This window comes from Desmodus rotundus, chromosome 11, assembly GCF_022682495.2.
Source record: "Desmodus rotundus isolate HL8 chromosome 11, HLdesRot8A.1, whole genome shotgun sequence".
Taxonomy (NCBI): Eukaryota; Metazoa; Chordata; class Mammalia; order Chiroptera; family Phyllostomidae; genus Desmodus; species Desmodus rotundus.
This window is the reverse complement of record NC_071397.1, coordinates 67240434-67252780: the sequence shown is the minus strand read 5'-3', so window position 1 is coordinate 67252780 and position 12347 is coordinate 67240434. Positions and strand designations below refer to the sequence as shown.

Below are 12347 nucleotides of genomic sequence, written 5' to 3'. Positions count from 1 at the left end.
TATGTAGCACAAGCTCTACTTCGATGCAGATTATAAATCTAGGTTTACCAAGGAATAATATGCGTCACTTTAGCGGTAAAAAAGTCCCTAAGTAGCTTGTGCTCCCAGTGATGTTACAGGCTAGAATTGGTATTTTCATGTCACTTCCACTGGAGAAAAGAGAAACAATTTGCAATTCATCTTAGTTAAAAAAAAAAAACAGAAAAATTTTGCATCCGGACATTACGGAATAACAGGGAATAGATTTACCTTCCTGCCTTAAAACAAAATTACGGAAAACCAAGAAAACATGGTTTCGTACAAAGCACGCAATGTAGCACTGTGACCCCTACAATTACCCCAATTTACAAGCTGCAGGCAGTTTGCGGATGTATTATAGGTGGGGTTCTCAGGGCCTCCAGCCTCTGAGTCCATTTACATTTATTTACGTAAGTCAAATCATTGCTGCACCGTCTAAAATTCACTAAAGTAAAACGGTAAGAACACCTCCCAATCCCAGACTACAGCGGAACCAATCCCGGGAGCAGTGAAGTCTCGCGTGACTGTGAGCTCTAACGCCGTGACCTCACCCTTACGTAGACAGTCGCGAGAGCCGAGAGTCGCCGGCGCCGGCGGTCCGTTCACAGCGAGCGCCTCTTCTGTGAGGAAAACACAGCAATTAGCCGGCGGTTGCCCTGGCTGCTGCAGCAAGAGCAGCCTGGACGGGGCCGAAAGGGCCCTTCTCGTGCGGCACTCCCGACCGCGCTCCCGGAGGCCGCGAGCCAGCCCGGTGCCTGAAGCTCCGCGAGGAAACCGAGGCGTCACAGGTGATGGCAGAGACGGGTGAGGGAAGCTTGGAGGCCGCCTTGCTGCCACAGCCCCCGCTTCCAGAGGACGGGGGACCCTCCCACGGCCCCGCGGGCTGTGGCCACATTCCCCAGAGCCGAGGCGGTGGGGATGGCGGTGACGGAGCGACTGAAGCGGGGCTCGGAGAAGCTCCGCTTCCGGCCGAGGGCCTGGAAGCCGAGTCTGTGTCCATGGCAACGGACCGCTGCCTGAACAATGGTTGTCAGCTCGGCGAGCGGCGCGGCGGGGCTGCAGAGGAGGCCTTGGAAACCTGTGGCGCACAGAGCTCGGGGGCTGAGGCGGTGGCCGAGGCCACGGCCGAGGGAGTGAACGTTGAAGTGGCAGTGGATGAAGGACTGATGGAGAAGGAAGGAGTGATGGAGAAGGAAGGAGTGATGGAGAAGGAAGGAGTGATGGAGAAGGAAGGAGTGAAGGAGGAGAACGCAGTGGAGCAGGAGAACGCAGTGGAGCAGGAGATGGAGGTAGAGGAGAAGCCTGTAGGTGAAGAAGTAAAAATGGCGGAGGAACCCAGAGCGGTAGAGGAGGTGGAGGAGGAGGCAGGGCCCCAGCCCCTGAATATGAATCTCCGCATGAACCCCCTGGAGGCCATCCAGCTGGAACTGGACACTGTGAATGCTCAGGCTGACAGGGCCTTCCAACAGCTAGAGCAAAAGTTTGGACGCATGCGTAGACACTACCTGGAGCGGAGGAACTACATCATTCAGAATATCCCGGGCTTCTGGGTCACTGCCTTCCGGAATCATCCCCAGTTGTCCCCCATGATTAGGGGCCAAGATGCAGAGATGTTAAGATACATAACCAATTTGGAAGTGAAAGAGTTCAGGCACCCGAGAACTGGCTGCAAATTCAAGTTCTTCTTTCGAAGAAACCCATATTTCAGAAACAAGCTGATTGTTAAAGAGTATGAGGTCAGAGCTTCTGGCCGAGTGGTGTCTCTTTCCACTCCAATCATATGGCGTAGGGGCCACGAACCCCAGTCCTTCATTCGCAGGAACCAAGACGTTGTCTGCAGTTTCTTTACCTGGTTTTCAGACCACAGCCTTCCCGAGTCTGATAGGATTGCTGAGATTATCAAAGAGGACCTGTGGCCAAATCCACTGCAATACTACCTGCTGCGTGAAGGAGCCCGCAGGGCCAGACGTCGCCCGATAAGGGAGCCAGTGGAGATCCCCAGACCCTTTGGGTTCCAGTCTGGTTAAACTTTGCCCATGGGACTGCCTTTGCACAAGGTCCCCTAACACCTCTTGCTGGAACTGTGCTTGGGCAACAGAAATGGTATGCCTTCTACTTTCTTGTTTTCCTGACATTTCTGCAACTTTTCCTCTGGACATTTAATTCTCTCCTTAAGTTGAGACCTTCATGGCCATGCTTCTCCACTCCACACAGCCTGGCTTCTCCCCTTCTCTACAGCCTTCATGCTGTTCTGCCTTACTGTTACATGCTGCATGGCCGTGAATCACATTACTGCTAAGCCAAGTAGTGATGCTCTAAATTCCACTGCTTTTATCTGCACTGCTTGGACCCTGTTTGTTTCCAGGGCCGCTGGTCTGACTCTTACCACCTGGAATTCCAGCTTCATCTAGGAATGCATTCTACTCCCTCTGCTCTACGGTGCAGGCATACAGCCTGTGGACATTTGCAGGACATTAATGATATATCAAGGGAGAGCAGCAGTGGGCCACTTGGTCTTTGTGATTTATGTGACTCCTTTGCTCCCCTTGTACCTCTGCTCACCTCCTATTGTTGCCTGCTTCTGGCTGTGCCCACCCCTCTTGGCTGCGGCCTATTGGATGAACGTCTTTTCCAGACCAGTGTCAGCCCCTCTCAATTTGGGAAACCAGAATCCCCAGAACTGGTGGTAGCCCCAAGTTTCCTTCTAGCACAAGTTTCCTTTCCAGCCCTTCCATTCCTCTACCTGAAAGACATCTCGAATCATCACCCCCTTTTTCCTGGACCCCTGTCATCCAGGAACCCTATTGTCAGGCAAGTGGTTGAAGTGACAGGCTAGACCTTTTCATTGTGACAAGAATAAGGTTGGTGTCCAGGCTTTCTCAGCCTCAACTAGTGAGTTCACACAAAGGTGAACCTAGGTATCTCTTCAGACCTCCTTTTCTTAGCCTGAACATGATTGTCAGGATAGCAGTACACTTTCTGTGTCTCTTAATCTCAAAATAAAAGTAAAAATAAAGATAGCTTAGAAATACCTGCAAAAAGCAGACCTTTTAGTTTAATTTAGCGCTCTCCATGATTTCCAGGGACAGGTTGTCTTGTAAAATAGAGTGCCAGAGCTTGCTCTTCCTTTGCTTTCTTCCCCAGCCCCCAGAACCTGGAGGATTTGAGGGAGACAGATCTAGATGGAATGAAACGTGTTACCTAGTTCATAATGGGTACAAGAACTAAAGAGATTGTGATTGGTGCCCTAAGCAGGGGAAACTGTTCAAAACACCAGGCAAAAATGAGCCAGGTAAAAATTGGGCCTAAAATTAAGACTGACTGACAAGAGTGTTCAAGGAAAAGGTTTTTTCCCCCATGTTAGTGATAGGAGGAGAAATACTTTAGCTTAGAATTTCCATGGGAGAATTGAAGGAGACTGAAGTGTTAAATATGTTGATGAGAGAATAGTTCTTTAAAGAAACACAAAACAACTTTATATGCTTTCTCCCATTTTTATTTGATTTGACTTAATTTATGGAGAAGATTAATATTGTGTCCTTTATTTAACTGTGTCCTTTATTTAACTGTGTCTAGTGTTTAGTAAAATCCTGTTATTTTCTTAGTTTCTGCTTACTGGGAAAATTGAACTGTACAGGCTTTCTTTGCTTTCATTTAGCAACATTTAGAAAAATAATCTTATTTTCCAGTAGGAAATAGAAACTTAAATGAATATTCATAATGGTTTTCAAGTTGTTCTTGTTTCTGTCAAAACTGCATTTTTAGAAATATAAATAACTTGTCAAATTCTCAAGGCTTTGGAAATCGTTATCTTCATGGGAAAATAACCTGGGGAAAGTATGTAGCTTGATTGTCTTACTTGATAATTGCTCTGTTAACAACTTAGTAATTGTGTCTCTTTTCCTAAATAGCTTAAATACTTGGGAGATTGCTCTTGTCAAGTGAGAAGTGTATCACTAGCATATTTATTTTTCCATGTGTGCATGATGGCAAAATAAAACCATGTTATTCTGTGAGAGTTCTTATTTTTCACCCTGCTAACAAACATTCTTGAAATTATTCAAGGTGACAGACTCTGAAATTTAATAAAGTTCTTAAATGGATGCCGCAGGCATTATCTCAAACGAAGAATAAAATAGGACACACTACTGTGTCTTGCAAGGTAGGGAGTAGTGATGCTTTTGTGTGTTTTTAAAATGTCCACAATTGGGACTGTTTACTCACGAAGTCACTTTTTTCCCTTGCAGTTTGTGCAGCACTCCCCACCCCCTTCACTTTCTATCTGTGTAGATAATAGTCTCACATCATTCAGGCTTTTCAGTCAGTTGTGCCTTTAACAAGCACACATTCAGAGAATTCTTGTAAGTGGTAACACTCTTCTATCCCATACTTTTTTAGCTGTAAAAACTTGCTTGTTTTTTTCTACAAACCTCACCACCTTCTATTTCTGTCAAATCCAGTAAGACTTTTCATAAGTAACTTATGCTTTATGTTCTTCTATTCCCTTGTAGGGAAGGAAGATGAAGAAATTTTTTTTATATACTTGGTGTACTTTGGAGGATCTTCTGTTGTAGAAAACAACACAATACATTATATTGAATTCATGAATATTAAGGCATTCTGTCAGGACCAGGAAGATAACAGAGTAAAAGAAGATAAAGTGCACTCCCTTTATCGATAAAGAACTGAGGAAAGACTAATGTCAGGGAAACAACACATAGTGATACAGTAAAATACAAAGATTTATTCACATGTTTTTCACTGTCCCTTTTTAGTTTTGAAGTTTTGTGGAAGCAGGGATGGGGGAGGGTATGATAGGCAAACAAGTAATTGACACAGTGATACAGTAAAATAAACTACAAAGGTTCACATGTTTCTCACTGTCCCTTTTGAAAGTTTTGTGAAAGCAGAGATGGGGGTGGGTGTCTTACCTCCTTCAAGGCATCTAGCTTAATGTTTTTTTGCACATAGCTGTCAGATAAATACTAATTGAACAACAAAATGAACAACTCAAATGGAGAAAGAAGAAGCTTAGTACCCAGAAAGAATTTTGATGAGGTAATGAAAAATGGTTTTCAAGGCATTTGTAAAATTGATGTCAAAAAATTTTGCAAAACCTTTATTAAATAAAAGCAAATTTCTTGTTTAGCTAGAAAAAGTCCAAACAGTATAACAACCTTCCCCGAGCATTAACTTTGAATCAACTTTTCTGTGCTTTGTTTCTGTACATGTCAAGGTGACTATTAAACTGGAGATTGAAGGCCATTAGACTAGACTAATGTGCTGCCTAGTACAGTAGCCACTAGCCACCAATGGCTTCTGAGCACTTGAAATGTGGCTAGTCTAACTTGAGATCTGTCAGTATAAAAACTAGATTTTAAAGACTTGGTATGGGACATTAATTTTTTATGTTGATTGCATATTGAAATACTATTTTTGATATATTGGGTTAAATGAAATGTATTACTAATGAATTTTGTATTTATCCGTTTTTTAAATGTGGCTACTGGTAAAGTTTATATCAGCATGGTTCTAGACTTGATGAATATCTCAAAGCATATAAAAATACCTAAAAATTAAACATTACTTTCTCCCCATGAAATTTTTTGTGATTTTAGGACAAGGGTTATCTAGCTTAAATTCAAAATGGGTAAAATATAACTAGAGGCCAGTGGGTAAAAAAGGGTAAAATGAAATGCCTTCAATGTACTTGTTCTCAATGACCATCCTAAGTAAGATACGGTATTCAGTACTTTGCAAAATGTACTGTGTAAAATTATTTGGATATAAGGTAGATCTGGGTGCCAAATTGGCACTGATCCTGGTTAATAAGTCTCCAGCAACATTTATGACCTACAGCTTCATATTTTTCTAGAATAAAATGTTCTGTAATTTTTGGCTTACAGATGTACATGGAGCTCAGAAAATAAAGTAATCTTAGTCATTAAATATACCACTTTGTGTATGTTACATGGGCTCCAAGTTTTAGCAATTAGCCAGGAATAGGAAAAAAAATAATCTAGTATTGCATCAATTCAATGCTCACCACTTGAAGGAGCATATTTTATTTTTGAAGATTAGTAATTGCTTCAACCTTTAAGCAATTATTATTTTGTATTGGATACTATATTAAGGATTATATGGAATAGTAAAGATTGTTCTGGCCCCTGAAGAACTCAGTATCTCATTGAGGGGATATCATTCCTTGGATGTTTTCACTAGCAAATCCCTCAAACCAGTAACATGCACAAGCAAACAGGATTTATGTGGTCAAGAGGAGGTGTCAGATGATCAGGACCATCCCCTCAGGGCCAACTTCTTTCTCCATGTTAATATGTAATTGAAGTGCTAGATGGTTTAAAAATAATTATAATCTTTATCCAGTTATTAGTATGGGAGGCGTTTCACTTGTGAGCAGAACGTGTGATTGAAGTGCTTTGTTTCAGCTCTAAAGGGCCACCTTGATCCATTTCCTTTGACCTCAGAGGTTCTCAAGACCCACAGAAAGATTTCCATCAGCCCACATTAGGAAAACTGGATGTCTACTTTTGGCTTCACTTTCTCAGGACTTGCATTTAATGTAATTTCCTTGAGAACAGGCCAGGAAGAAACGGTTCTATTAAAAATGAAAAGGGTCACTTAAGTTGCTAATTTTTATAAATACCCAGATGCCTTACTAGTGACCTGAAGAGGCAGGGAAGACACACTAGCTTTAAGTTTGGATTAATTCACAGTTTTAGAATCTTCAAGTACATTAGTCAAAATAAATACCTTGTCCATAATGCAAGGATGGTAATACCTGTATTATAAGCTAATATTCTCCCAGGTTTTATTTGGGAAACATAAGGTTGTAGAGAGGATAACAGTAATAAACATGTGGGAGCTTACTGTGCCAGGCACTGTGCTAAAAGATACTAAATACTAACATCGTTAATAACTGTTAGAGTTCAAAAATACCTAGCACAGTGCCTGGCATATAATATGTAATGAATATTAATTCCATTTATCTTCCTCTCAATTTTAATTTCTTGTTTAATTTACATTTAGACAAGTAATCATTTAGCCTCATATTTCTCAAACCTGACTGCCCATTATAAATAGCAGGGAGCTTTGAAAAAATCCTGATGTCTAGGCTCTACCCCAGACCAATTAAGTTAGACCATGGGTGCAGACAGGTTTGAGAGTCATGGATAACATTTCCTTGGACTCCTTGAATGAGGGAGTGCTCACTCCCTTCCCAGTTTTGTTACATTTACTCATAAATTACCACCTTATAACACCCAGTTATGGCAAAGTGCCTGGCATATGGAAAGCTCTCAGCACATCTGCTCCATATTATAACCCCTGCAGTTTTACAGAATGGAATTAGCCTAATTACACAAGAGAGCTCTTTTCAGTATTCTACTCTTCAACCCCAAACCCCATCATGAACAACAACCTGGCCATGATTCCTGGTAGTTAACATGACCAACACCATCTTAAGAAGCAAGCCGACCACCAGTTCACCCAAGGAGGAGTGGGCCAGACTCACCTGAAAGGAATGTTCTTGCATAGTTAAGTGGGCCCATAAGTTGTTTACTGCTTTGAATTATACATCTTTTAACAAGCCTGTAGCACATGGTCATAAGCCACCTGTGTTAGCAGGTGCCACTCAGCTATGGATATCACACCTCCTTCCCCTTTACACAAGGAAATTGATGCTTGCTGTCTCACAGCCTGCTTCTGTCCATAAATTCCCTTAAACTTTTTAATTCTGGAGTTGTTACTCTCTCTCTCTGGTCTCTCAACCCTTTCCTCAGTGTTAGTACTACTCTTCTGGAAATTTTCTGAACAGATGCCTGACAAAAGAGTACGAACTATATAATGGGTAAATGTGAAGTGGCATGGGAAACTTATCTGTGGTGATAGAAATACAGAATGGTTGCCTGAGGGTTCAGGAGAGTAACTGGGAACAAGCAAGAGTGAACTTTGAGAGGTGATAGTGCTCCATATCTTGATTTGGGTGATGACAACACAGATGATGTATTCATTTGCCCAAACTTGTCAAATGGTACACTTAAAATCCATGCATTGTATATGGTGTATGTAAATTGTAGCCTCAATAAATAAATAACAGATTTTACACTATTGGGAATTCAAAAACTGGAACTCCATTTGCCCATCTCCAGTATTTTGCCTTCTCTCTTGTGCTTAAAGTTGCTGACTCCACTTTTAAGATCTTATTTGCAAGTTTTTCTTACTGCTGTATAATTTCATTTATAATTCCAATCTTGGAATTACTTTTCAACTTTTTCTCCCTCAATGCTAGGCCACTAAAGAAATTAAGTCTGCTTAGGACAGTATGTCCTGAAATAGTGCTGACAGTAATAATTTCCCTGTGGCACTCTCAAGAATCTCCCGGAGTTTCCCTTTTCATTTCTGCACATTCATATGCCTATAGGATGCTTCTCTGACCTTATTTGGGCCCTTCTTTCTGACTCTTTAGCTCCATCCTACTCCTTTCCATCACCTTAAAGCAGTGGATCACAAAGGGTGGTCCCCAGACCAGTAGCATCACCTGAATCTTGTTAGAAATGCAAATTCTAGAACTGTGGGAAGCCTGGACCCACGGAGTCCGAGGATGAAATGAGTTGTCCAGGACACAATCTGTTGTTCTGGTGGGAAAGGGGGTGGCAATTCCCTCCAGTGGGGAATGCCTGAAGCCCTTCTCCGAAATGACTTTTATTGGGATCGGTATGAGCAGGGGTATACAGTATGCAGGCAAAGCTGATCAATCAATGTCTAAAGGCCATAGTTACAGAAAACATATCTATAGATGATAATTGAGGAAACATAGAGATTTGCCTCAGGTCAGGGTCTGTTAGATATGATGTCTCCAGTAGGTTGTTAAGACACGCTTCATGAGATAAGGAGTTCACTCCTTCTGCTTTGGGACTTAGATATCTGATTCATGGCAACAGGGCTATACAAAGCAAAGCACGCCTCCAGGGGTATAATGCATTCTTTAGGCCTGATCTCCCATGGGAACCCTTGCTGCTAGTGTCAGGTCATGCCTGCCTCCAGCATTCCTGGCATTCCGGCGGAGACTTACAGGCCTCTTACAGGGCCTCACTCGAGTGTGGCTACAGTCTCCAATACCACACAAAGTGGTCCCTGACATAGAACCCTATTTATTATCTGCTGAATCAGAAACTCAGGAAGTGGAGGCTAGCAGTTGCTCTAACCAGAGCTTCAGGTGATTCTGAGGCATGATAGTTTTGGGAACCTAAACTTTGTTGCTGCTCCTGCTTCATCTGTAGTTGACTGTTTCCTGAATTTAGTTTTTCATTATAAAAGCAAGATATTTACCTATATTTTAATCATAGTTAAGTTCCCTGCCCAATTGAGTCACATTCGAGCCTCAAATAGCCAGTTCTGCTTCAAGTACACATCTGTCTTAATAATTGTAATAGATTCTTAGAAATACCAGAAATTTCTATGTATGTTATTATTGTACATTTGTAATCCCATAGTTTTTGTATCATTACCCCTATTTAAAAGACAGGAAAATAGAGGCTCAGCAAATTGGAATGTATTAATCTAGATATAAATTACAAAAGCTACATTCAATTAGGGTTTCTCATTTCAAGCTAGGGCACAGTCTACCATATTGTAGCAGCCTGTGATTTTGGCATTAAAACATGTAAAATCCTAATTAAGTATGAATATCATGGCTTTAATTGAAAGTTATTAATAATCTGTTCAAGAATGGCTTTAAAAAGGAATCTATTTATCTTTAAATATTTTTTTAAAAAGATTTATTTAGTTATTTATTTTTTGAGAGGGGAAGGAGGGAGAGAGGGAGAAAAACATCAGTGTGGTTGCCTCTCAAGCGCCCCCTACTGAGGAGGACCTGGCCCACAACCCAGGCATGTACCCTGACTGCGAATTGAATCCACGACCTTTTTGTTCTCAGTCCAGCGCTCAATCCACTGAGCAATACCAGCCAGGGCTACATATTTATTTCTTTATGTTAAATAATAATCTCCAAACCCTATCAGGTTCCTATATTTAAGAATGCAGTTTTGGATATTTACTGCCTGAATTAAATTACTTGGTTTTACTTTCCCTCAGAAGAACAAATGGGCCAGTATAATTCAAATGTTTTACTATCCTCCTGGAACTTGGCTGCTGAGATGTAAAGAACATTTGATATCACTAAGAAATGTAGCAAATGTATATTTATTGAAGTTTGAGTCAATAGAGTTATTACTTATAGAAGACAATACTTAATTCTTATCCTCTTCACCAAGCTCTGACTTCTCTTGGCACATTACAATTAAGAGTTAAGATGGGCCTAAAAACTGGTGGGTACATGGTTATTGAGGTGCTACCGTAGTCAACCATTGTAAGTAGTGGCCGAAACTTCTCAGAGTTTACTCTTGGGTCAGTTTGGATGGATCATATTTGATTAGCTATTCAAAGCATTGATTTCAGAGAACCAATTTTTTTCGTAAGGTATTTTTGAAGACTTTAAAGTAATCTTACAAAGAAAAATGTGATAAAGCATTTTAGTTTCAGCAACACACCTTTCCCCTCCTACGAACCAGAAATACTGTATGTCTAGAATCCTTCAGAAATAACTGGAACATAGTGAACAAACACTAAGCCCAGTGCTTCATATCTTTGTCAGATTATTAAAATGGTATCTTGGTCCAATTCAATTCTTTCTTTCACTTGCTGCTTCATTCTTTACAGATCTTTCATCTTTGAACCTCTATACACTTACAGTTTCATAATAGAACTTGACAATTGATTTTATACTGCCTGTGCTATAGTGCATTCAATGTAGGTAAATCTTAGTAAAAAAAAAAAAATACAAATTACCAAGTTAGCTTTTATTTATTGGAAGCCCATTGGGAGAAACACTTTACACACATCTCATTCATCTTCACAACAGTCCTGGAAATACGTTTCATTATACTCATTTTGTATCTGAGGACATTGTGGCTCAGAGAAGAGCCCTGCTCACACTGAATAGCTGTTAAGTGGCACAACTGAGACTTACATAGCTAGATCTGTCTGATTCCAGTGTATGTGTCTTTACCACTGTTTTAGTCACAGTTCTCCAGGGAAATAGGCCAACAGGAAGAGATTTATTATGAGAAATTGGTTCTTGTGATACGGAGACTGAGAAGTCCCATCATATGCTGTATGTAAGCTAGAGACCCAAGAAAGCTGGTGACCTAAGGCCTGAGGACAGGGGAGCTGATGGTGTAAAACCCAGTCTCGGGGCAGTAGAAGATGACCCAGCAGAAGTACTTAGGGTGGAAGCAAAAGGGGAAAATCTCTCATTCTATTTTTTTCTATTCAGGCTCTCAAAGGATTGGATGATGCTCATCCACATTGGGAGGGCCATCTACTTTCTTGAGTCCAACAATTTAAATGCTAATTACAACCCCGCCAAAGACACACCCAGAAATATTTAATTTGGGCACTCTTTGGCCCAAAGTGACACATAAAATTAACTATCACACCTAGCACACAAAGGTACAAAGTCATTCAGGTCAGAAAACTTGTCTCTGATTTTCTTTATGATTGAGGAAAGAAAGGCTATATGATTTTATTTATTCATTTATTTTATTTTATTTTATTTTGTTGTTATTATTTTTTCCTAAATACTGTATCACGGGGAGCTATCATAACCAAATAAGCTTGTAAGAGAAAATTTTGTTAACAGTGATAGCCTAGGTGTAATAAATAATATAATTAATTGTAATAATATATAGACCACCAAACATATGTTTAAAATTCATGTAATGAATGTATAGTTTAAAATTGCCATAAATATTCTCTTCAGAGCAGTTTGAACTTCAAAGACAAAACTCCAATCAGATCATCATTTAAAAGACCACTTCCTCCCTCTAGTGACCAAGACTGGGAATACTATATTCATAAGCATTAAAAAAATACCAACAAAATAAAACCAACCAAGAAACAAAAATGGATTCTCAATGTGTACGTGTACCAAATACAACCTGGGAGAATATTAGATTACAGTACAGATGTTATCATCCTTGCATTATGGACAAGGAAACCGGGGCTCAGAGAGGACCCCCTGATCCATTTCCATTGACCTGAGAGGTTCTCAAGACCCACAGAAAAGGTATTTATTTTGGCTAATGTACTTTGAGGAAGATTGTAAAACTGTGATTTAACCCCAAAATAAAGCTAGCATGTCTTTGCTGTGTCTTCAGGCTGCTAGTAAAACATCTGGATATTTATGAAAATTAGCAGCTTAAATGACCCTTTTCACTTTTTAATAGAATCATTTCTTCCTGCCCTGTTCT

General features: G+C 40.6%; 1 protein-coding gene across 1 annotated transcript; it reads left to right on the top strand.

The window, feature by feature from the left end:
- Positions 1 to 562: 562 nt before the first annotated feature.
- Positions 563 to 4034, top strand: TSPYL1 (TSPY like 1). Its single transcript, XM_053913573.2, has one exon. The coding sequence runs from the start codon at positions 810 to 812 to the stop codon at positions 2043 to 2045; it is 1236 nt and encodes a 411-aa protein (XP_053769548.2). The 5' UTR covers positions 563 to 809; the 3' UTR covers positions 2046 to 4034.
- Positions 4035 to 12347: the final 8313 nt, after the last annotated feature.

Bases quoted from the DNA above. Each gene is read 5' to 3' on its own strand.
- TSPYL1 (XM_053913573.2), top strand. From the start codon at position 810: ATGGCAGAGACGGGTGAGGGAAGCTTGGAGGCCGCCTTGCTGCCACAG.